The sequence below is a fragment of the Temnothorax americanus genome, unplaced genomic scaffold (genome assembly GCF_048541705.1).
Source record: "Temnothorax americanus isolate GAGA-0224 unplaced genomic scaffold, ASM4854170v1 Scaffold29, whole genome shotgun sequence".
Taxonomy (NCBI): domain Eukaryota; kingdom Metazoa; phylum Arthropoda; class Insecta; order Hymenoptera; family Formicidae; genus Temnothorax; species Temnothorax americanus.
The window spans coordinates 2,404,256-2,430,575 of NW_027509432.1; the positions used below are offsets into that span (position 1 = coordinate 2,404,256).

Consider the following 26,320-nt stretch of genomic DNA (forward strand, 5'->3'; position numbering starts at 1 on the left):
GGATATTCGAAGCTGTAATTGTAATAAAAGTCAAAGATGAATATCTGAAATCCTAAAATGTTCTTTCAGTCGCCTACTTCCAATTACACGAATTCGCGCCCGCGATTATTTTGCCGCACGCGTCGCGTTTAAGGTCCGGATTTATAGTTATTATTATTTCAAAATTTTATTTAACAAGAAATTAACTTTTCTCCTAACTTTTCTCTATATTTTCTCCAACGATAGCATAGATCGCGCGAGCAGCAAAGTCACGGAAGAAAATGCACTGTGTCACCCACTCACTTTCTCTGCCTTCGGCGTCTAATATTTGTGCAGCATGTGCCGCATGTGCGTTTCCCTCTTCCCGTCGAGAAATCATATTGTTGCTACTCGCGCAAAAGATAAATTTCGCGAAGGAATTTGGCAAAAATGTGTCCGCCCGTGACGGACACGCTTTGGCACTATCTCTTAGGCCAGGAGAATATTTTTATCTCGCGCATTCCATAGTAAAATTTATTAACGCACTTGAGTATTTGTTAGCGAGGAGCGATATAACGTCTAGAGACGTTTATTAGCTGTCTAACTAACGTTCTCTTTGTCTTGTTGTCGAAACGAAAATAGAGCAGGCGAGATCCATTTGTCACTATTATACGTTCGAGAAATATACACGTGCTTCGTGGACGATTTACGAAACCGTAAAATTATTTCCTGCCGATTTCAAAAGTAACATGATATTGTAAAGTCAATGCAATTATAGTCGCATAATCATAAAATCGCATTATTCTTAATAGCATTAATCGGTCTATCGGAAAAACGATCGCTTTCAACGCGGACTTTCACGCGGTTCGTTTGCTCGATACGATTTAATCGCTGAAAACTCGCGGCAGACGTGCTTCACTGGTAATTACGATGAGTTGCGCCGCACGCCATTTCGTCAGACGCATTCTGAACGGGGCTCGCGGTATATTAATGCTTCCGCGGCAAATTGCATGAAAAAAAAAGACACGCGGCCAGAGGAAGGAAAACAGTAAGAACTCTCAGTCCAGCTGGGCAACGACGACGCGACGAGCAGTATAATTCATCGAGCCCCATTCGTTAAGTCGCCGCACTGGCCTTTTCGATTCTAGTGTTCTAAATATTAATTGATTTTCGAAAATAGACTATTTTCTATATTAGAGTAAAAATTTTAAATGTTTGAGAATGTATCTGAAAGAGAAACGTAATTAAAATAAAAAAGAAATAAATGCTGTGTTATACAGTACTAGATATACAAAAAAGGATAAAGCATCCACCTTAGCACGGATCATTTTTCTTATTTAAAAAATACGAGATATATTGAATCTCTTGCCTTGCATCATCATTTTTTCAATGGAATGCTAGATTTAGTTGAGCAGCTTCGATAAGGTGCGTATCATTTAATAGTAGCTTTATCAAATATGTGTACGACGATAGCATCCTCGGATTGATCACAATGCGTGTTATTGTGCTCGCGGCTACTATCGCACCGCTTCCTATGTCTTTTTTTTTCTTTACTTGCACGACATATATTGCACAAGACAATCGCGCGCTCCACTTTCCTGTATGTACGAGAAAAGCGATCGGCGAAACCCGGCAGTATTTTGAATATGCATAAGGACTATGTGAGCTAGAATTTCTTTTTTACGCTGAAAGTTACGGATGTTAAATTGTTCTCACTCGAGTCGAAGATCTAGATATGCAATATAAGTGGTTGATTATTCGCAAATAAAATACACGTATAACAGATCTGCTGTAAAGTACTATGTTACATATATTCGAATAATTTTTTCTTTTTTAAACACGACGTTGCGAAGCAGACTTGTTTGTAAATTCTCCGGTGGCTCTCGAAATGAGCCGCAACACTTTCTGAGCGCATGCGGAAAGATAATCCTGCGGTGAGATATCGCAACATCCGCGCCAGACCTCTATTAAGCTGGACCCCCCACCAGCGCAAATCAAGTTCGCACTAGGTCAAAAATTTAGTGCTATTTAGGTGCTAATTAAGTGCCCTAGTCCGAATTTTGGTGCTCGAACCGTTTAGCAGGAAATCGCGTAAAAAATGGGGGGGTCCAGCTTGCCATAAAGCTGGACCCCCCCATATCAGAAAATGGTCCTACAGAGAAGATAAGTACACTATAATTTAGTGCTAATTAAGTGCTAATTAAGTGCTCTAAAAAAACGATAAAATGTTGACAGATTATAACATTTATTTAAATATACCATTATATATTGAACACAGAACCGTCGCGGTCGACACTAACACTTAAAAAGATTGCTGCATGAATATATTCGTTACTAAAATGATCGAAAACATATATTTCCCAAATCTGAGTTCATTGCTAACAGTAAAACAATTACAATAATTAACTTAGACCAGCCGTTGGCGCTGAGCACTAAGTTCCGTCATCTGATCGTCTACGAATTAGTTGCTCGCATGATTATAATATTAAAATAATTCTCAGACATTGTACTTTAAAAGAATATCACGATTCGAATTTAGTGTTAGCAGCTTAGTGTTGAAATTAATTAATAAATCAATACAGCGCGCGCTTCGCGGATAAACTAATTAATTTCAACGCTATACAGCTAGCACTAAATTCGAAACGTGATATTTTCTTAAAGTACAATGTCTCAGGATTATTTTGGGACCAAAAACACGCGAGCACCTAATTCCTTGACGATGCAGTAACGAATTGAAGAGTGCTGCGCGCGCGCTCCATGAGTTAATTAATTTATTTCAACCCTTTGCAGTTAGCACTAAATTCGAATTGTAATATTTTCTTAAAGTACAATGTCTTAGGATTATTTTGGGACCAAAAACACGCGAGCACCTAATTCCTTGACGATGCAGTAACGAATTGAAGAGTGCTGCGCGCGCGCTCCATGAGTTAATTAATTTATTTCAACCCTTTGCAGTTAGCACTAAATTCGAATTGTAATATTTTCTTAAAGTACAATATCTCAGGATTATTTTAAGACCATAATCACACGAGCACCTAATTCTTTGACGATTCTGTAACGAATTATAGAGCGCGGCGCGCGCGCTCCAAGGATAAATTAATTAATTTCAACGCTATACAGTTAGCACTAAATTCGAATTGTAATATTTTCTTAAAGTACAATGTCTTAGAATTATTTTGGGACCAAAAACACTCGAGCACCTAATTCTTTGACGATTCTGTAAGGAACTTTAGAGCGCGGCGCGCGCGCTCCATGGATAAATTAATTAATTTCAACGCTATACAGCTAGCACTAAATTCGAATTGTAATATTTTCTTAAAGTACAATATCTCAGGATTATTTTAAGACCATAATCACGCGAGCACCTAATTCTTTGACGATGCAGTAACGAATTGAAGAGTGCTGCGCGCGCGCTCCATGAGTGAATTAATTGATTTCAACCCTTTGCAGCTAGCACTAAATTCGAATTGTAATATTTTCTTAAAGTACAATGTCTCAGGATTATTTTGGGACCAAAAACACGCGAGCACCTAATTCCTTGACGATGCAGTAACGAATTGAAGAGTGCTGCGCGCGCGCTCCATGAGTTAATTAATTGATTTCAACCTTTTGCAGTTAGCACTAAATTCGAATCGTGATATTTTCTTAAAGTACAATGTATCACGATTATTATGGCATCATACTCACGCGAGCACCTAATTCTTTGACGATTCTGTAACAAACTTTAGAGCGCGGCGTGCACGCTTTGCGGATAAACTAATTAATTTCAACGCTATGCATCGTCAAAGAATTAGGTGCTCGCGTGATTATGGTCTTGAAAAAATCCTGAGATATTGTACTTTAAGAAAATATTACAATTCGAATTTAGTGCTAGCTGCAAAGGGTTGAAATCAATTAATTCACTCATGGAGCGCGCGCGCAGCACTCTTCAATTCGTTACTGCATCGTCAAGGAATTAGGTGCTCGCGTGTGTTTGGTCCCAAAATAATCTTGAGATATTGTACTTTAAGAAAATATTACAATTCGAATTTAGTGCTAACTGCAAAGGGTTGAAATCAATTAATTAACTCATAGAGCGCGCGCGCAGCACTCTTCAATTCGTTACTGCATCGTCAAGGAATTAGGTGCTCGCGTGTTTTTGGTCCCAAAATAATCCTAAGACATTGTACTTTAAGAAAACATTACAATTCGAATTTAGTGCTAACTGCAAAGGGTTGAAATCAATTAATTAACTCATGGAGCGCGCGCGCAGCACTTTTCAATTCGTTACTGCATCGTCAAGGAATTAGGTGCTCGCGTGTTTTTGGTCCTAAAATAATCCTAAGACATTGTACTTTAAGAAAATATTACAATTCGAATTTAGTGCTAGCTGCAAAGGGTTGAAATCAATTAATTCACTCATGGAGCGCGCGCGCAGCACTCTTCAATTCGTTACTGCATCGTCAAGGAATTAGGTGCTCGCGTGTTTTTGGTCCCAAAATAATCTTGAGATATTGTACTTTAAGAAAATATTACAATTCGAATTTAGTGCTAGCTGTATAGCGTTGAAATTAATTAATTTATCCATGGAGCGCGCGCGCCGCGCTCTATAATTCGTTACTGCATCGTCAAGGAATTAGGTGCTCGCGTGTTTTTGGTCCCAAAATAATCCTAAGACATTGTACTTTAAGAAAATATTACAATTCGAATTTAGTGCTAGCTGCAAAGGGTTGAAATCAATTAATTCACTCATGGAGCGCGCGCGCAGCACTCTTCAATTCGTTACTGCATCGTCAAAGAATTAGGTGCTCGCGTGATTATGGTCTTAAAATAATCCTGAGATATTGTACTTTAAGAAAATATTACAATTCGAATTTAGTGCTAGCTGTATAGCGTTGAAATTAATTAATTTATCCATGGAGCGCGCGCGCCGCGCTCTAAAGTTCCTTACAGAATCGTCAAGGAATTAGGTGCTCGCGTGTTTTTGGTTCCAAAATAATCCTAAGACATTGTACTTTAAGAAAATATTACAATTCGAATTTAGTGCTAGCTGTATAGCGTTGAAATCAATTAATTAACTCATGGAGCGCGCGCGCAGCACTCTTCAATTCGTTACTGCATCGTCAAAGAATTAGGTGCTCGCGTGATTATGGTCTTAAAATAATCCTGAGACATTGTACTTTAAGAAAATATTACAATTCGATTTTAGTGCTAGCTGCAAAGGTTGAAATAATTAATTAACTCATAGAGCGCGCGCGCAGCACTCTTCAATTCGTTACTGCATCGTCAAGGAATTAGGTGCTCGCGTGTTTTTGGTCCCAAAATAATCCTAAGACATTGTACTTTAAGAAAATATTACAATTCGAATTTAGTGCTAGCTGCAAAGGGTTGAAATCAATTAATTAACTCATGGAGCGCGCGCGCAGCACTCTTCAATTCGTTACTGCATCGTCAAGGAATTAGGTGCTCGCGTGTTTTTGGTCCCAAAATAATCCTGAGACATTGTACTTTAAGAAAATATTACAATTCGAATTTAGTGCTAGCTGCAAAGGGTTGAAATCAATTAATTCACTCATGGAGCGCGCGCGCAGCACTCTTCAATTCGTTACAAGATCGTCAAGGAATTAGGTGCTCGTGTTTTTGGTCCTAAAATAATCCTAAGACATTGTACTTTAAGAAAATATTACAATTCGAATTTAGTGCTAGCTGCAAAGGGTTGAAATCAATTAATTCACTCATGGAGCGCGCGCGCAGCACTCTTCAATTCGTTACAAGATCGTCAAGGAATTAGGTGCTCGCGTGTTTTTGGTCCTAAAATAATCCTAAGACATTGTACTTTAAGAAAATATTACAATTCGAATTTAGTGCTAGCTGCAAAGGGTTGAAATCAATTAATTCACTCATGGAGCGCGCGCGCAGCACTCTTCAATTCGTTACTGCATCGTCAAAGAATTAGGTGCTCGCGTGATTATGGTCTTAAAATAATCCTGAGATATTGTACTTTAAGAAAATATTACAATTCGAATTTAGTGCTAGCTGTATAGCGTTGAAATTAATTAATTTATCCATGGAGCGCGCGCGCCGCGCTCTAAAGTTCCTTACAGAATCGTCAAAGAATTAGGTGCTCGAGTGTTTTTGGTCCCAAAATAATTCTAAGACATTGTACTTTAAGAAAATATTACAATTCGAATTTAGTGCTAACTGTATAGCGTTGAAATTAATTAATTTATCCTTGGAGCGCGCGCGCCGCGCTCTATAATTCGTTACAGAATCGTCAAAGAATTAGGTGCTCGCGTGATTATGGTCTTAAAATAATCCTGAGACATTGTACTTTAAGAAAATATTACAATTCAATTTTAGTGCTAGCTGCAAAGGGTTGAAATCAATTAATTAACTCATGGAGCGCGCGCGCAGCACTCTTCAATTCGTTACTGCATCGTCAAGGAATTAGGTGCTCGCGTGTTTTTGGTCCCAAAATAATCCTAAGACATTGTACTTTAAGAAAATATTACAATTCGAATTTAGTGCTAACTGCAAAGGGTTGAAATAAATTAATTAACTCATGGAGCGCGCGCGCAGCACTCTTCAATTCGTTACTAGAATCGTCAAAGAATTAGGTGCTCGCGTGATTATGGTCTTAAAATAATCCTGAGACATTGTACTTTAAGAAAATATTACAATTCGAATTTAGTGCTAGCTGCAAAGGGTTGAAATCAATTAATTCACTCATGGAGCGCGCGCGCAGCACTCTTCAATTCGTTACAAGATCGTCAAGGAATTAGGTGCTCGCGTGTTTTTGGTCCTAAAATAATCCTAAGACATTGTACTTTAAGAAAATATTACAATTCGAATTTAGTGCTAGCTGCAAAGGGTTGAAATCAATTAATTCACTCATGGAGCGCGCGCGCAGCACTCTTCAATTCGTTACTGCATCGTCAAGGAATTAGGTGCTCGCGTGTTTTTGGTCCCAAAATAATCCTGAGACATTGTACTTTAAGAAAATATTACAATTCGAATTTAGTGCTAGCTGCAAAGGGTTGAAATCAATTAATTCACTCATGGAGCGCGCGCGCAGCACTCTTCAATTCGTTACTGCATCGTCAAAGAATTAGGTGCTCGCGTGATTATGGTCTTAAAATAATCCTGAGATATTGTACTTTAAGAAAATATTACAATTCGAATTTAGTGCTAGCTGTATAGCGTTGAAATTAATTAATTTATCCATGGAGCGCGCGCGCAGCGCTCTAAAGTTCCTTACAGAATCGTCAAAGAATTAGGTGCTCGCGTGTTTTTGGTCCCAAAATAATCCTAAGACATTGTACTTTAAGAAAACATTACAATTCGAATTTAGTGCTAGCTGCAAAGGGTTGAAATCAATTAATTAACTCATGGAGCGCGCGCGCAGCACTCTTCAATTCGTTACTGCATCGTCAAAGAATTAGGTGCTCGCGTGTTTTTGGTCCCAAAATAATCCTAAGACATTGTACTTTAAGAAAATATTACAATTCGAATTTAGTGCTAGCTGCAAAGGGTTGAAATCAATTAATTAACTCATGGAGCGCGCGCGCAGCGCTCTAAAGTTCCTTACAGAATCGTCAAAGAATTAGGTGCTCGCGTGATTATGGTCTTAAAATAATCCTGAGATATTGTACTTTAAGAAAATATTACAATTCGAATTTAGTGCTAGCTGTATAGCGTTGAAATTAATTAATTTATCCATGGAGCGCGCGCGCAGCACTCTTCAATTCGTTACTGCATCGGCAAGGAATTAGGTGCTCGCGTGATTATGGTCTTAAAATAATCCTGAGACATTGTACTTTAAGAAAATATCACGATTTGAATTTAGTGCTGGCCGTATAGCGTTGAAATTAATTAGTTTATCCGCGAAGCGCGCGCTGTATTGATTAATTAATTAATTTCAACACTAAGCTGCTAACACTAAATTCGAATCGTGATATTCTTTTAAAGTACAATGTCTGAGAATTATTTTAATACTATAATCATGCGAGCAACTAATTCGTAGACGATCAGATGACGGAACTTAGTGCTCAGCGCCAACGGCTGGTCTAAGTTAATTATTGTAATTGTTTTACTGTTAGCAATGAACTCAGATTTGGGAAATATATGTTTTCGATCATTTTAGTAACGAATATATTCATGCAGCAATCTTTTTAAGTGTTAGTGTCGACCGCGACGGTTCTGTGTTCAATATATAATGGTATATTTAAATAAATGTTATAATCTGTCAACATTTTATCGTTTTTTTAGAGCACTTAATTAGCACTTAATTAGCACTAAATTATAGTGTACTTATCTTCTCTGTAGGACCATTTTCTGATATGGGGGGGTCCAGCTTTATGGCAAGCTGGACCCCCCCATTTTTTACGCGATTTCCTGCTAAACGGTTCGAGCACCAAAATTCGGACTAGGGCACTTAATTAGCACCTAAATAGCACTAAATTTTTGACCTAGTGCGAACTTGATTTGCGCTGGTGGGGGGTCCAGCTTAATAGAGGTCCGCGCCAGATATGTGTCACGAGAATGACGGAAGCGCGCCGCGGGTTTATCGAGAGAAACTACGTGTATCTTTCGCTCGTAAAATATTCGGATTCTCTCTCTCTCTCTCTCTCTCTCTCTCTCTCTCTCTCTCTCTCTCTTCTTTCTCTTTTCTTTCTCAATAGAGACTTATAACAGAACGAGTTAAGAAGCTACATCACGCCGAGTAGGGTCCCAAGCGATCTGAGATAAATCTTTTCGCCTCGCTTTTCGCGAATCACATTCTTCTGGCTGCGGGATACATCGCGATGCGTCGTTCATTCTCGTTAAGCCCTTCTATCAACCGGGGTCACGCGGGCTTCCTCGCGGTTTATTTTCGCGCCGATGACTCACGGCGAGTTCGTTACTCGCGAAACACCGCTTTTTTTTTTATGCAGCGGAGACGCCGCGCGAGACAGGCCATATCCCGTGCACTCGAATACATCGATTCATGCCAAATCAGCATTGTGTAGTAGAACAAAGAGAGCATCGCCGCGAAAAACTTTCCTTCTCTTCTCGGGGTCGTCTCTTAATGAAAATGTCGGAATTCTCATCCCAATAGGCTTGAACCGTGTACTTTGTCGAAGATAAAATTGTAATTATTATTTAAGTCAATATTTGTGCGATAACAAATTACAGTGAAATTAAATAGTCTCGAAAGTTCATTAAACTTTGTCAGTTTCGTTCGAAATAACACCATCGTAAGATCTTACATGTACCTTCTTGAATGTGTTACTTTACCGCACACATCATCAACGAAGTTAACTCTCTAAGCAATAGTGTGCAATTTAATTAGCACCACAGTGCAATATTTCCCGTGTCTCTTATACGTCTATTCGAAGGCCATTGTATGCAATAGAATGCAATGAGTATTGTCTACAATGAGGGACCATTTTTAACGCATCGAGACGAATAGAACACAATAAAATGTTTGCGAAAGGCAACAATGCGCAAAAAATTAAAAATGCAAATACGAGGTATAACAATGTAAAAAAAATGCGAACGAGGCAGAAGACGGCAAACAAAAGTTTCGTTCGACATGAAATATTTTCGATGTAACAACTTTCTGCGAATATGAGCGTGTCCGCGCGCCAGTCGCGTGTCATTTCGCTGCGTATTAGATTCCTGCTCGCTTCTCGTTGTTCGGATCTCGTTACTATGCGTCTTGAAGTCTCCGACCATTCTTTCCACGGAAAATCGACCGCGCCAAATTAGACGGCGAATCTGCGGTCGAAGGAACACTCGGCGATTGCGTGACAACGTCCGTACACGACCGCGTTGGCCCTCGTAGCGCCTTGCCTCGTATTTCGGTTGGTCGATTGTGGGAACGGACGCGCGCGTTGATGGCAACGTTCGCGCGCGTCAAGCGCGCGCGACTGCGTCTACAATTGCAATTGTCGTGAAATTAACGCGGGCCGTTTCACGCGTTAATTATCGCGATCGCGCTCGAGCGCCGTTGCGCGCGCCGGATGCGAGCGTGCGCGCGATGCGCGCGTCCCTTCGCGCGTATCCTCGCCGGCGCGGCATCGCGCTGGAAATTCGACGCTCCCTCTGGGTCGACGGCCTTCCCCGCGTTCAGGTCCCGGGACAAAAGGATCTCTGTGTTCGGGAATTCTTGCCCACCCTACCCCGCCCCCGTTACCCCTCGCGTCCTTCGCTAAACCGTGCTGCCGAACACCGATTCCCGAGCTCTTTGACGTCTCCCTGACGGGTTCCGGCGGCGGCGGCTCCTCGGCGACTCGCCGCGTCGAGAAGAAAATGAAAGTGCATCCGCGCGCGTCCATACGGCGCGGGAGCGAGATTTATATATATTCGTCTCTTATCTGCTAATTATCGGGGGGTGACCGCCAATTTGTTTCGAGCGCGACGCTCGTCGTTATAAATCTCGACGCGACTTTTGTCCCCGTCAAATGCGATTGAAAGTCTTAGCGAGACTTCTCCGTCCCGCCCGCTTTACGTCGCCGGAGAAACGTGCCTGTTTGCAAACAGCACGTATTATTCGCGCTTACGCGAGAGAATCATCAACCGTCCGCGTGAATAAAGCTAAATAAATAATAAGGATAATAAATAAATATATTTGCGCTGGTGAGGAAAAACGAAAAATAGCTGGGGGCAAATCAATGATCGATCGATCTCTTCGAAAGATCGCTGAAATATTATGATCGAAACGATAAAAGAATAAACTTCTCGAAGCAAAGAAATCTCTTCGCTGTTCGAATGAGAAGCAGTATAATCCGACGAATATCCGACACACCATGGCACCGTGTTCGTGTCGTTCTAAATTTAAGACGAGACCAAAACATATCTCTTCCGGACGTGACGCGACGCGACGCGTTGATCAGAACCCGGAAAGGATTAAATCGTGTTCAGAAAACGACGAGCCGGCTCTTCTCGCGGCGGAATGCAAATACGCGGGATTCCAGCCGGCTGGCTTGGAAATAGCGACGCGACGCTATTTCAAGGATTCCGTATGCGGACCGGCGCACGGTTTCCGATCGGTCACGTTCGGCGACGGTATCCCGGCGCGACGCGGGATCCTCGTAGGTATATAGGTATTAGGTAGGCAAGAGACGAGAACTCTCTCGCAAAAGAGAGAAACGCACGAGAGGCGAACCCGCGCGTGCATATATGCGATATAGGACAGGACCGACCGGACGATCGCCGTCCGTGTTGGCTTCGCCGAGAACGGGGCGCACGTTTTCAGCACGTGCAGTAACCGTAAGCGAATTTCACCGCGAGGTAAAGGGTCGCCGGCAAGGTCGGCACACGATGTGTGTGTGTATATTATGTTGAAAATAAGTGTGCACAATATAAATGTATAGAATATATATATATATATATATATATATATATATACAAAATGATAAAATAACGCGCAGGTATGATACGCAATAGGTACAGCGAGTCTCGAGAGATTTCTTAGATTTTATCTTTGAATGCGTAAGAGGATTTTCTGAGGCTCTGAGACCTTGCAGTATACTTTCTTTTTTACATTATTCGAATACTTTCAATCGAACTTTTTCCTTCTTTCGGATAATTTTTAAAGAAACTTTAACAGGCTATCTTTCGATTTAAAACGATCGTCCTTCAGCTATTGAAGGTTTTGCAAAATTTATCGGGAAGAGAGTAAATCAGTCAAGAATTAAAGCAACGTCTTATCAACAAGATGCAAAACAGTTGCGTGGCCGGCTCTTTAACGCGCAAACAAGTTCGTTAAATAAAACGAAGAAAAGAGTGAGAACGGAGTGTGACGATGAATCAATTTTCGTTGCTCGCTAGACGTTCGGGGGACGATCGACGCCGAAAAACCGGGCTTACTCGCGTCGAATGTCGATGGAGGAACGCCGCGGTCCCGGCGGGTCCAAGACGACCAGGGTAGATCGTTATTCGCGGCCGCCAGACGACCGTATGTAAATCACGTCCGCTGAAAGAAGTCTTCGAAGGCGATCCCTGATCGCATCGTCGCGAAGAGAAGCCGTACGTGTGTGGAGTAACTGGGACACGGTGACAAAGGTGACTCGCTTTCAACGAGGTCGCCGCCGCTCGTGCACGCGGCTTCGCGCGAGAGTTTCCGATCGATCGACCGTCGCGTCGGAGGAAAGGACGCTTAATTCAGGACACGAATTTCTTCGGCGTCGCGGATCCTCTCCGCTCGAGAAAAGGTGCACCTTTCTTCCGCGCGGCTCCTCGGAAAGCGCGACGCGCGCGCGCGCGCGTGCCGGATACATCTCGATTGCCCTCGCGAAAATAAAACTTGAAAGACGCGTGGAAATACGCAATATAAAAATATAGAGCCGATTGTGCGAATCGAGAAAAATTCCGCGACCGACCGCAATTCGCGCGCAACAACCCGATAATCGACATTCCAGGATAAATCCCGGGATTTAAACGACTCGAGGATCGCGAGTGTCGCGTTAGAAGATATCTAGTTTCTCGGGAGAAAGACAAGTTACACCGGGTTACCGAGACATATTTTATTCAGCGAGATGAGATAATTAAACGGATCTGTAGGACTGGATCGGAGGACGACGATGCCGCGCAGCTCGACTGATGCGGGTCCGAACCGGAGCGATGCGCGCGTACCCAAGCAGCGTGGCAAACGATGCGCGACAAAATGCGAATGCGAAGACGTTGGAACCGTGTCGTTTATTACGGAAATCGATTTGTATACGTACTTCCGGTGATGTGTACCGAGGCATATTCCATGATTTGTCGTCCGTTGCGATTGGCGCCCCGTTCACGCCCGTTGCTTCAAGCCCACGATCGCTATCTTAATTGCAGCGCATACGGAATAATATATTTACAATACTCCGCGCAGTGTACCGCGCAATTAAAAATTGAGATAGTATATCTCTTGCGTTAGGAACTCACGGTGCTTTAAAGTTGAACGCTCGCGTTCCGCTTAAGATTATTTTTAATCGATCTGGAGTCTTAACGCGAAAGACATTATTGTCAATAATAAATAAGTGAAATACGCGCGCGCGCGCGCGGACCGTAAATGATATACAATCAAATTAAGAAAAACGCCGTTAAACGGCCAGAACTGGATCTTGCTTGCCTAATAATCTAATAATTATTCGCGTGAATTTTACGCGCAATTATTCTCAAACTTGGCAAACCACGCGCCCCGGACTTACTTTCGAACTTGAAACGCAATCTCAACTAAAGCTGATAATTTGCTTCGAAGGCTTCGATATTCGAACTTCGAAGCTTCGAAGATCTTAAACTTCGGTTCGAGGTCAACTTCGAAGCTGTCGGAGAGTAACGGCCCTAATCTCAATCGAAGCTAGAACAGCACAATCGCATAATTAAAATGATAATTAATTTAATCACTAATGCAAATCGTTAGCATATTAGAAAAGTTCGGGATACATGTATAGAATAAAATACAGGATATATAGAACATCCTGATATTCTTATATCTTTCGAGAGGATAGAGGCGTCTAACGCGGAATTTCCGAGCTGTGTTTCTCCACGAAATGTGTTTTCGTGTACAAGTACTCTGCGCTGTTATAGCGCCATAAACAACCCGTGTACCATGCCGGGGCAGAAGAGAGACAGAGAGAGAGAGAGAGAGAGAGAGAGAGAGAGAGAGAGAGAGAGAGAGAGAGAGAGAGAGAGAGAGAGAGAGAGAGAGAGAGAGAGAGCACTTGCTCTTGAGAGTTTCTACTCGTAATATCTCGCGCGCACACTACCCGCGGCTAGTTTTTCAAACGCACCCACTGTATTTACAAATAGTGCCATGCCATATTAATCACGGGGAATCCGCTTCGACAGCGTATGTACGCGCACGAGCCATATACTTCGTCCCGCTACCTCCTGTCACGCGCTGAATTTCGAGGTGATCGGGCGAATCTCTCGGGAATTCACTCGCGAGTAATTAACGAGACTTTGTCCTTTTATTTTATCGTAAGGTTTCGGCAAACTTTTGCCGCCGTTATTGGCGGTAAAACCGGCATAAAATCGAACACCAAAAACGCTGATGGCATTAATCAAAGTAAATAATCTTATTGTTGAAACTTAAGGTTAGGTTTCACCATACGATCCCTTACGCTCTCATTTTAATATTATTAATAACTGCAGTATTTTTAATTTATAGAGCAACCATGTATTAAAATGTTATAACAATCGATATATCGGATACCGATATCGTGCAATAAACGCGTGCACGTGTTTTAAAGGGGATAAATACAAGTGGCGCATTATTGTGCAATTCAAATTGAAAGAACTGTATATCCTCAGAACCGTGTGTGTAAATAACTCCGATGACAAAACACTATCTACGAGATTAAAGAGTACACCTTCTGGCTTGTCATTCATTAAAGTATCAGACGCGGCTGCTCGATTCTCCCTTCATGTGGGCATTTAACCCTTTAACTTTTATGGATGCGCACCCACGCCTCAACGAACGTCTAGATAGAATATTACGGACACTTTCGCATCCGTCCGGTTAAAGCCACGCAGTCCTTTCGTGTGTCGAGTATATACGTTTGTCAAAGTATTCGGCGTTTAAAGGATTAATATAATTTTTCGAGCAGACACCCAGCAAGCGCCAAGTAACATGCAATTTACGTGTCAGCAATAGCTTCCTACTCAACAATGTAAACGCATCATGCGGCACATGTGTTGTGATGTTTGCTGGGAACGAATCGAACTCGCGCGCGAATTAAACGAAGGTATGGGCGTGACAAATTTCCTTCTCTCGAGAAGACACTCGAGACCTGCGAACCGCACCTTGCTCCCTTTTATAGGCAAATCGCTCTCCGAAAACCCGACACCCTCGTCCTTGGGTGTATATCGTTGGACACGCCGATTGGGTCGATAGTATTCGTCGGGCCCTACACCGCGTCTCGCCCGCCCCCGTCCCCCTCGCCGAGTGACACCACGAAGGATATTTCGAGGAGAAGTCGGTGCATGGAGTCTCGCGAATTCGCGTCGACCTCGAGATGGGAAAGAGATCGCGCGGGGGGAGAGAAAGAGGAGAGGGACCCGTGGCATGCGAGCGGCCGCTGGAAGGGCGGAGGGCTCGTCGTTGTTGTCGGCGGCGGCGGCAGCGGCGGCGGCGGCGGCGGCGATGGCGGGGCACGAGGAAATCGATGCCGACGTCTGGGGCTATACGCGAGAGGAGGTTTCCGCGCGCGAGGGCTCGACAGCGAGAAACGGGAGCAGATAAGCGAAGAACCTTGCGAGGCGACCTCGCGTCTTTTTTTAAAAGGAGAAAAAGGGGTCAGATAGACCTGTATACATGTATAGGATGTACTCACACACTCGGCCTTCGGAGTAGCTCGCAACGATCGCCGCCTCGTCGTCGTCGGGTCGTCTTCGTCGTCGTGGCGGTCCTTTCTTGCGTATATCGTCGCTGCTGGTACCGGCGTCGATCGCGCGCGCGCACACAGGGTTGGTCGAGATTCGAGAATACGGCGCGTGCTGCGGGGGGAAGGGTGTGTGACAACGAGAGCAACGTTATCCGGATGACACCGGCGAGGCCGCTCTTTCTCTCTCTCTCTCTCTCTCTCTCTCTCTCTCTATCTGTCTCTGCTCCGCGCGTATATCCTATCCCGTACGACACTCCGCGCGACACTGCTCCGTGACAGGCCGGGCGATTACTACCTCGCTTGAGTGGGTGTAGGGCGCCGGAGGAGGGGGGGGTCGCGCGCATCCGCGAAGAACGTACGAAGAAGGGGAGGTTAAACCAGCCGAAAAAAAAAACCACCACCTCGATCTTCTCCGCTCCGTTCGCGCGGGTGTCTCGAGCCTGACTGACACTCGGCTCCCGAGCTTGGGACTCGGGACCCGCGGCACCGGTCGACCGACCCCTTCGCTCTCTTTCTCTCTCTCTCTCCCCTCTTTCCGTCCTCGTCCAGCTACGGTGTCGCTGCGTCGCTGGCGTCGCTGCGTCTCCCTCGCACCGATCGCGACGGTGTTCTGTTATCCACTGTCTGTCCGCCCCTGGCGCCCCTCGCCCCTCGTCGCTCCACCGACGCCGGTCGCATACGTATCGGGTGGTTTTCCTTCGTCGACGGCCGCCCGTGCCCTTCGCCACGGACACCTCCTTGGCGGGAGCGACACCCCGTACGTGGCACGCGCGAAAAAACAAGCGATCTCTCGTTCTGGATCTAAACATTCTAAACGGAAAATGCTCGAAGAGACTGACGATATCCCACATCCCACCCCGCTTGACTCTGATTCGAGATTTGAGAACGCACAGGCGGATTTAATTAACGAATAAGAATGAAGGCGGGGAAGAGCCTGTATTTTGAAACGACAGTTTTTCTCGAGGCCGATGTCACGCGACGAAAGTCGAGCTAACTTAGAAATAAACATTTTTTCCTTTATATTCTTTATGTTCTTTATATTCTTTATATTCCTTATATTCTTCATGTTCTTTACATTCTTTATATTCATTATATTCTTCATTTTCTTTATATTCCTTATATTAATTCTTTATGTTCCTTACATTCTTTATATTCATTATATTCTTTAGATTCTCTTTATATTTTTGATATTCTTTATTGATTTTATAAAGTATATTTATATGTATGTTATATAAAGTATAATTATATATTTCAATTTCGTAACCGTTCCGCAAGATCGTACAATTAAATTTAGGGGTACATTTCGGGAGAGTTGGATGGATAACTCTGACGCAAATATTTAATCACGGACTTCACGGGGATTAAAGAATTTAATTACATGCAGGTGCAGCTGGATGTGCTCATTACAATTTCGCATTTATATCAAAACGATCAATTACACACGATCAATAGATTATTTCTTGAATATAATTAACGCGGGAGATAGACCGCTCACACATAAATATAAACTACGTAGATATTATATAAATAAACTAAACGTATTCTTCTTTCAAACATATCGACAGAATTAATTAATCCGACGTTTTTTACATAATTCGTATACGGAAAGTGACTTCGAATTAATTAGCGTCGTTTATATCAGTTGCGATGTATTTATGATAAAAGATATCGATTCAACTGGCAATATCGTTATTCAGGTGAGTTCTAGAGGATATCTAAAAAAACGTCTAATACATTAAGACGTTTTTTTGGATGTCAGCACCGTCTTCGTGCCCGCCCGATATGCTAATCGGAAAGTCGGGCGCGAGAAGCGCATGGAGCAGAGAGAGAGAGAGAAAGACTCGGGCGATGATCCCGCAGGATTGCTGAAATGTCGATCTAGAAACCGACTTTCTCGTCGGCCTTCTCTTGCGGGATGTCCTCGATCATCACGCTGTCCATCGGGACCAGTTTAACCCGGTCGGACGGCTTGGGTCTCATCAGAATGAACGGCAACTCGGCCGTCAGCTCGCCGCCCAGGGCGCCCAGGTAGAGCTTGACCTTGACGGCGTACGATACGATGATGCCGAAGGAGTCGCGCACGTCCGGCGAGGTCAGCAGGGTGCTGGACGCGAGCTCGCTCTCGTCCCGCTTCGTCAGGCCGTCGAGGGCAACGCCGCGGCGGTTGCTCGTCAGGGTCGGCCTCAGGTAGAGCACCTTCTGCAGATTCGAGCCGGGATCGATCGGGCAACCGTCCTGGGTCTCGATCGCGTCTATCACCGTGCGGAATTGACCGTTCTGGAAGATCACCACGTCGATGCCCTGCTGCACCATCGCCTTGATCTTCTTCACCACCTTGTTGCTGTTGTTGCGCACGCATACGTTGATGGCGATCGTCTCGCCGTAATTGTACAGCTGTTTGTCGAGGGTGACCTCGAGCTCGAGCTCGCCCGGACTCATCATGAAGTCCTTGCGCACCACGGTGCACGGCTGATGACCCTCCTTCGTGGGCGCGTATTGGATCCTGCGGATGCCCATCGTGACGGTGCTGCGCTTGTGGGTCACGTCGGTCTCCGTATCGCCGCAGTACACCTTCACGTAGTAACTCACGCCGCACGGCTCGCCGGTCTCGTCCGGCCCGGGCTGAAGAGTCACGCTGCACGGCGCGCTCTGCGGAAACGTGAAGGTAAAGGGTATCGCGTTCGAGCCCAGTTTCTTCAGCAACCTGTTCCAGACAGACATATTCCAATTGTTACAATCTATCCACAGTCGACAAGTCACGTTCGTTAAACATCAAAAATAAGATAACTTTATTTCCTATTCAGTATCCGGAAATTTTTGAGAATAATATAAGAGAAAGAAAGTGAAGAACACTGTTAGTGTCAAATTATACCCAATTTGAGTCATTTTTAACCATTTTCTATAGATTGCCAATGCTCCTACTCAATATATCGTTAATTCAACTAAAACAATGTTAACTTAATTAAACCAATGGAGTTAAAATAATACATTTCGACACACATGGTAGTTAAAAATGACAAAATATTACTTAACTCAGGCTATTGGTTTGAATTTCATTCTTTAATATTTAACAGTGAAACACTAAAAGAAATTAAAATTAAAACTTAATTTTGACATATTAGATATTTCTTTGGATCCCATTAAATATTGATTGACCTTCACTTAATTTTTAACATATAATGCACACGTAGAATCATATTTCAGGCCTTCAGAGTCTGAGCATCGTTAATAGATATTTGTCCTGACCTGTCCTGTAGTTTGGTAGGATTAGATTCGGGCTTCTTAATCCGCGGGAAGATCTGCTCCGACGCCAAAAAGAGATCCTTTTGGAAATTGAGTCCCATTACCTCGTCCTCCTCGCGGCCGTACCGGAAGCTGCACAACAGCTGGCACCATATCTTCCTGCCGCTGTCCACGTATTCCGGGCTGACCAGGACTACCCCGTCGATCGGCTCACTACCCGACAGGTAGTCGATGAAGTCGCGTTTGCCCAGATAGACGGCGAGCTTGCCGTTGGGCGAGCATTTTTTGTAGACCTTGAAATTCGCCACCATGGTGAAAAATATACCTTCGTGTCTACCGTTCGAAGAAGACGAGTGTATCGCTGAGCAATGGATCGGGACTTATATACCGGGTATATACAGTGACGCATGATAGACTTCTAGGGCTTCCTAAGGCGTTTAGTGGCGCGGATGAGACGTAGGCGCTCACGCGACATTTTTCTACGTTTCCGAGATATTTACGTGGATTATTTATGACGCGCTTCGCAAATTTTATAAATAATTTAATTTTAGAATATCACCGCCGCGTTCCGAGGAAAGGAGAAAGAGAGAGAGAGAGAAAAGGAGAACGGAATGATTTCATCAGCGTTACACATGTGCATGTTCTTGCATAATATTGTTTAAAGACAACGATAACGTAACTTCGTGACTTTGACTCACTTGATTGATCTTCGAGTTTCTTGGGCTTCGCTTCGACGTTGAAGGCTATATCTTAAAGCAGTATTCTCTCACCGAAACTTGTTTATTAAGAAGTAATTTTTCTGCTCGATTGGAAGACAACGTCCTTTCCTTTGATTTTCACTTTGAAAAATAAAAAAAATTCTTGTGTTACTTACAAAATTAAACTTACACACATAAAACTCTAAACAAAATGGCAAATATATATAGTTTTCTTTATATACTTTCTCTTCCTAGTAATAAATAATAAAAAGATATTTATCTGTCTTAAAAAGTATAGAAACCAGAATTTTTTAATTTTATTCAGAAAATAAAACCGATCAATCAGACATTGACAAAAAAAATAAGATGCTTAATAGAGTTAAATCTTCATATCAAATTATACATATATATATTTTTAAATCCAGTTTTAAGTTACTTTAACTCACTCTTTGTCTCTTTCTAACTGTCCTCCTTATTTATAAATTTTTATTTAATTTTGTCTTTATTTTGCTTTATCTAAAACTTACAAATAATTGGAAATTTAAATGAAAATTTATCTCAAGTTGATAATGTAGAAAACTAATATTTCAACAATTGTGATATCGACAAAACAAGCCATATACTCTGTAGTTGCATTATTTTCCGGACTGAGAACTGAGAGCCATGCTCGGTCTTTCTAGAGTTTTCGGATACAGTGAATGTTTTGCGGTCACAATGGTCATATGTCACATGTGAATGTTGATGCACGAAGATGTCGAAGAATTCGGATATTAATGATGATGCGGTGAGTTTATTGCAAACGTTATCTATATCTTGACATGTGTGAAATTTTACTTGATCACAAATAATATATCTTCTGCAGAAAAGTTGTATGTGAATGTCGAAATATAATTAATATAATAATCCGGTCTAATTAATCGATAAATAATTATTATGGCAATCCGATACGTATGAAGATAATCTTCAAAACTTGAGTGTCTTCTAGTCTTCTCCATATCTTCTTTCAATTTAAGTGATATGTGAAAATGATGTTCAATATTTTAGTGTCTTTTCATATCTTTTAATTTAAACGTAAAATTAGATACTTCTGATTCTTAACAAATTATACAAGGACTAATTTTATGTGTTACAGAACATGAAGTCAATGGCCCTGGCTATACCGCCAGAATCTCCAAAGAAACCCGTGAAATCGACCGCAGTGGTGAAATACTCTGCGGTCCAAACACCAGCGACGTACGCTCAATTACAATGTAACACGGACTTGAACCTTCCACCCAGCAACTGGCTCAGCAGCTCGGCGGAAAGTTACGGCCTGCAGAATGTTTGGTCTCAGAGCACAGGATTCTCCAGTTTTCGCATGGCACACATGTTTCCCGATTGCGTTGGCGAAGTGGACGTGGTGTCGGATGCTGAGAATATAAAAAAGTTACTTCAACTACCCTACAATCACGATGTGATCTCAATGATGGTGCATCGTATCGAAAACACATTGCTGCTGGACGACTTTGACATACACAAGTATCTACTGAGACAAGCCGAGAGTGACTGGGAATGGCTGAAAAAGTTCTTCTACGAGCACATTTTTCAAAATCTCGGCGACAAGGAGAAGCGTCTTTTTCACAAGGCATACAGCCGAAATAGTTTACAGCAGAGGAACCTAGTATCGAAGTTTCTGTATCATTCCATAGTATTGGCGGATAAAAACAAAGAGAGCGAAAAACCTCAGTTACCTGTGAAAACGTTAGAGCCATGCTTGCCTGAGCCGACGCAAGAGGAGAAAGTACCTGATCCGAATTACAATCATAATTTTGCAAGGAACGTTGTATGGACATTTGAGAACATACAAATGCTTATTGGAACAGACATGCCGATATTCGGCGGTCAGACACATCCGTGCATAAGTCTACGACTGAGAGATATGACGAAACCTATCAATGTCTTAACGGGAATAGACTATTGGCTGGACAATTTGATGTGCAATGTTCCGGAAGTCGTGATGTGTTACCATTTAAATGGTATCGTGCAGAAATATGAACTGATCAAGACGGAAGATCTTCCAAATTTAGATAATTCTAAGTTTAGTCCTAAAGTGATTCGAGACGTTGCTCAGAACATTTTAAGTTTCCTAAAAAATAATGCGACAAAAGCTGGTCACACTTATTGGTTATTTAAGGGTACGTTTTCATTTTAAACTTGATATAGAAAAAAATAAATCGAAATGTTTGTAATATGTCAGGTGTATAATATGTTTTTTTCCATTTTTCAGGTAAGGATGATGATGTTGTGAAGCTGTATGATTTGACGTCGTTGTGCAACGATGTTTCGGAAGAGAAGGGACAAAATCCCTTCACCGTACCTGTTGCAATGTTGTTATACAGAGTAGCTCGCAACATGAAATATTCTCCCGATTACCATCGCCATCAGGGTACGATCAGAATGCTGCTGAAAAATTGCGTTCAATTGCTGTCCAAAGAGAAATATCCGCAGATCGTTACGTCCGCGCATTTTATGCTTTCGGATTTATATATACCGTCGGATACTGATCCAGCCAGTCCAGGATTATCAGATCAAAGCGACGAGGAGGACATTCAGAGCGAGTGTGGTACAAGTGGTCAAGAAAACGAAAAGGACGAGAAGGAGGAGGAGGAGGAGGAAGAAACTTGCGCGATCAAATCTTTGATTCTAGCCAACAGTAAGTAAGTTTGACTTCGATTTCATCATTTTTAATTTTTTATGAAAGTTAATATCGGTCATTGTTGCAGTGAAAGAGCAAATGGAACGTGAGGAACCGAAGTACAAGGCACCTCCGATGTCCGGTACTATCGAAGAGAGATGTCTGGCTGGATTAGAACACGTTACGCACGGACTCGAATGCCTTCAGTATTTTCCGACCGACGACAGCAACGACGAGGAGCAGAAGAAAGCGGAGGAATATGAAAAGGAGAAGCGAAAATACGAGGAGATGCATCCGAATTTAGCGAAACCTTTTCAAGCAATTCCCATGCCTTACGCCCCGTTAAATCAACAAGATAAAAGTGCCACGTCCGAAAAAAGCTCGGAAAATCCTAGTCCCGCGCATAAAAAGAAAAATAAACAGAGGAAGAAGAAAAATGAGAAGAATATTACGAAGGAAGTGGCGAACGTCAGCGCTTTGTTGTGTAAACCGAAGACGGAAACATTGCCAACGTGGCATGCGCCGAAAAAGAGTGACAATATCTGCTGGAGCGCTCATTTGAAAATATTATTATACGAGAAAGCATCCTTGATATTCGCCGTGCTCGCCGAGAAAGAATACGTAAATAAAAATTACGGTGCCTCCTTGAGATATATGCTGGAAGTGCTGTACTGCCAGAAGATATTGGAAATCTTTTGCGGTGTAAGAAACGACAAGTCGATCAGTTATCTATTAGGTCGCGCGGGGGACTGCTGCTTTATGACAGTGCAAGACTGGGGCAATGTCGAGAAGCATAGAATAGATTACAATACGAAGAACGAAATGGAGGAGAAAATAGTTGAAGAACTGTTCAGTGTGGAGGATCTGGATATGAGTAAATATCGAAGTGCACCAAGACTTGCAATGAAAATAATATGTGATTGTTATCAATGTGTATTTTATTACAGATGGTGCTGAATTATTACCGAAGGGATTAGAAAGTTTAGAATCTACTTTAGTTTCATCGTACAAATGTTACGAGAAAGCTCTGTCATTTGAGCCGATGGATAGGGATAAAAATAATTTGTTGAGACGACTAGGGAATATTCACAACGAGTTGGGGGTGCTTTACATGAATCAAGCGAAGTGTACGTAAGCTTCGCATATTTTAATTATTATAGAGGATAACAAGTACTCGTTCATTAATCAAGAAATTATACATTTTTGTAGCTCGATATCAGCAAGAAAATCAAACGGACGAATTATCGAATTTATCGGACGTCACCACGCTTCTAACGCGGTCTTTGACTCACTTGGAAGCTGGCATTAAGGCCTTCGAGACTGCCCACGACGAGGCGAACCTGGCGCTTTTGCACTCCAACACCGGCCGGCTTATGCGACTCTGCGCACATATGCATGTCAAACAGAACACGCAGGAGCGTCATTTTTACAACAAGGCACTCGCGAGCTATCAGAAGGCTCTGCAGGTTTTGGGCGATAGGAAAACGAATCCGGAGATATGGGATACGGTCATGTGGGATTTCTCAACGACATTATACACGAAAGCCACGCTATTGCAGGATTATCCTACGACTGAATATAAAGTACAGTAACTTAACTAATGTGTAACTTTTTTTTATCGTTGCGTAAATAGATTTAATAGATTTTCCCGTTAAAAATTCAATGACAGGTTAATAAATAAATGCGTTAATGAATTCTTCCTTAATTTCCTGTTGCAGAGAGAAGAGGAATTGGAGAGAGAAGTGGTAGATACTCTCCAGAAGGCACTCAAACATTGTGATATAGACACGCCGGGAGCACGTCAGCCGGTTTATCAATTCCGCGCTGCGACTATTCAACATCGATTGGCTTCGTTATACCATCGTGTGTACAGAGAAATGGAGTCGGACGCGGATAATAGCAAGAAAAAGACGAGTTTGCAGTTGTGCAAATTGTATTACGATAAAGCGGCGAAACTGTTGCTCTCGTTAGAGCAGAGCACGGAATATTTGACGGTTCAAATGGAAAGAGTCGCCCTGGCGGAATACCAAGCGCGTAGTACGTTTTTCTTTTCGGAAAGTTATCATTCTACCCGTCGTTCGAATTTTTTGCCGTAACAAAAATTTTGATTTTTCAGATGGCACCACTTTCAATAGTAAGTTAAAAGCATACCAAAACGGTCTTGAGTTAATTTTGCAATGTATACCTATTATGGAAATACTGTGCGAGCGAGGTAATGCGACGAGACAAAAGATACTCGATAACAAAACAGAGGACGATAACTCTGAATGCGAGAAAGTGGCCGAAGAACAAAAGTTAATGGATGATGAAGAAAACCTCGTAGTTCTGTTGGAACAAAGATTACAGTTTCTTCTACGATCATTAACCAAGCTATTCCTCAGCAAAAGTCCCGTGCACAACAAAAAAGAGTACGTTGCTTTTAAATTATAATTAATACTCCAGAGATTGAAGATCATATTCCGCTATTGTTCATTATTTTAATACATCTTTTTTTTTAATGAAATTTCAGACACGAGACGCTCGCAAACCTGTACAAGCAGTGTTACGTCCGAACGTTACGACCAGACACAATGTCAGGATTCACTTTAGTAAAGCACATGGCAAAAGTTCTACAAGATATCGACAATACGTTAAAGCAAGCGGAATCTTAATTAAAGTATGAATAAACACCGTGTACAGTTAGTGACTTAAGAAAATGTATAAGATGTACAATATAAGAGTATTGTTTTTTAAGAAGATCAGCAGGTGTGTTTTTTAATCTTTTAAAATTACACAATGTGTGTGTGTATATATAAAGGAAATAAAGAATAATGTTCATTGTTATATCAGATGGTGACAAAACTATTGGAGATTGATCGATCCTTTTTATCCCATCAGTACAGTTATTGAGAAACACTTTTTACCCTAACATGTAAATTCAATCAACCTCTTACAAAATTGGGATATAGATGGGATTAGATAAAAGGAAAAAGAAAGAGATTGGTCAGGATAGAACACAGAATCCGCCGATTGCAAGTCAATTACTCTCACACGTAGCCACGTGTTACCTCGAATTTAAAAATTCTTCCTCAATAGTCTCCTGCCCTTCTGTTTTTCGTTTCAACTCCAATTAGCATCTTATAATTTTGGTGAGGCGACAGATTGAAGAGATATCGGCGTGGCGTTTTTAATTAAAATAAAGGCAAGATCGCGAAAGGTAAAGTTTAAAGTCTAAATCTATTGCCAAGGTCGGGGATTTCGTACGTATTCTTCCCGTACATGCTTCGGTGTATCCTGTCCTCGGAAAGACGGATATGGCGGTATAAGAGTTTGAATGAGTCTCCGCGACATATAAGTTTCTGATATATACGAGCAGGTGAGGTTGCGCTCGACTCGGCTCGGCCCGGCTCGGTCGAGCGAAAACTCGATAAAAAACTCATTTATTAGGGAATCCGAGATGAACCGTTGTTGCGTGGCCGATAACCATCCGGTCGAAGTCGAAGATTAAAGGCAGCGTACCCTGGGGCGAATCACTGCTGTGAACTCGATTGTGCGTATATCGGAAATGTTTCACATCAACGAGAACTTACTACAAGATCGCTTTCATTAAATATCGGATATATTGAAGAACCTTTCTAAAACATATATGTAGATATACATATATATCACACAGAAATTTTTCGTATCTTTGCAACTTGTACGTATTTTTGCATATGTATATGTACATACGTATTTTTTTCGTTTAATTTGAGAGATGCCAGCTTTAAGATAAATGCGTGTGTACGTGTGGTCTGTAAAATATAAATAGAATATAAAGCTAAATAAATAGTGAAATAATTAATTAATCGTATAAGGAATTCTGAAACGCATAATATAAACGGATTTGTATATATAACTTACGTATATTTTTTATGTATAATTAAATAGCATATAATTTATATAATATATAAGTGGATAAAATATGTATAAAAGATTGCGGAATGAAAAGAGGAGACAGACAATTCTCGTTCGGCTCTTAAAGTTTTCTCTGCGAGCGATTTTCTTCGAACACGAACATAATAAACTTCATTGTCCCAATATATCGACAAGTATACAAAACTCAACAAAAATTTTTAAATTGAATATTTTGCATCATAATGCACCATTATCTTTTCCACAATTTTATCACATACAATTATCTACCTAAATACACACACGTTCACACAATTTTTAATCTTGGATTATAGGCTGATGAAGAGCGTGAGAAACGTACGTGACGCTATTCTAGACACAAAACATTTTTAATCCTAGTTTTATTAAGATTTTCATTTCATTGATACTGTTTTTATTAACCTTATTGATTTATATATTCTGCATCGTTTTTGTTTTATCAATCGAATCTCGATCTAATGGATTATAAATTCATCCACGTGATGAATTTCATAATTTCGCAATGACGG

The 26,320-nt window shown here is 41.9% G+C and overlaps 3 protein-coding genes across 3 annotated transcripts in view; 1 reads left to right on the forward strand and 2 right to left on the reverse strand.

The window, feature by feature from the left end:
• LOC143899885 (uncharacterized) overlaps positions 1–15,756 on the reverse strand; it is a 71,038-nt gene extending 55,282 nt beyond the window's left edge. The window contains exon 1 of the mRNA XM_077410625.1: positions 15,237–15,756. The gene's annotated coding sequence lies outside the window, so the exon portion shown is untranslated. The remainder of the gene's footprint in view (positions 1–15,236) is intronic.
• Positions 15,757–16,457: 701 nt separating this feature from the next.
• Arr1 (arrestin 1) lies at positions 16,458–18,900 on the reverse strand. Its single transcript, XM_077410685.1, has 2 exons — positions 18,534–18,900; positions 16,458–17,991 (listed from the first exon to the last, which is right to left on the reverse strand). Exons 1-2 carry the CDS (start codon positions 18,839–18,841, stop codon positions 17,166–17,168), a joined length of 1,134 nt encoding a protein of 377 aa, XP_077266811.1. The 5' UTR covers positions 18,842–18,900; the 3' UTR covers positions 16,458–17,165.
• A 759-nt stretch (positions 18,901–19,659) lies between these two features.
• LOC143899886 (erythroid differentiation-related factor 1) lies at positions 19,660–24,641 on the forward strand. The gene is made up of 9 exons (XM_077410630.1): positions 19,660–20,012; positions 20,361–21,402; positions 21,495–21,920; positions 21,991–22,776; positions 22,850–23,029; positions 23,112–23,485; positions 23,621–23,939; positions 24,019–24,310; positions 24,412–24,641. The coding sequence occupies exons 1-9, from the start codon at positions 19,980–19,982 to the stop codon at positions 24,551–24,553; spliced, it is 3,594 nt and encodes a 1,197-aa protein (XP_077266756.1). The 5' UTR covers positions 19,660–19,979; the 3' UTR covers positions 24,554–24,641.
• The last annotated feature ends 1,679 nt before the right edge of the window (positions 24,642–26,320 follow it).

Coding starts and splice junctions, on each gene's coding strand:
- Arr1 (XM_077410685.1), bottom strand. CDS start 18,841: ATGGTGGCGAATTTCAAGGTCTACAAAAAATGCTCGCCCAACGGCAAG. Junction 17,992..18,533: donor CCTACCAAACTACAGGACAG/GTCAGGACAAAT, acceptor TGTCTGGAACAG/GTTGCTGAAGAAACTGGGCT.
- LOC143899886 (XM_077410630.1), top strand. CDS start 19,980: ATGTCGAAGAATTCGGATATTAATGATGATGCG. Junction 21,403..21,494: donor CACTTATTGGTTATTTAAGG/GTACGTTTTCAT, acceptor TCCATTTTTCAG/GTAAGGATGATGATGTTGTG. Junction 24,311..24,411: donor CCCGTGCACAACAAAAAAGA/GTACGTTGCTTT, acceptor ATGAAATTTCAG/ACACGAGACGCTCGCAAACC.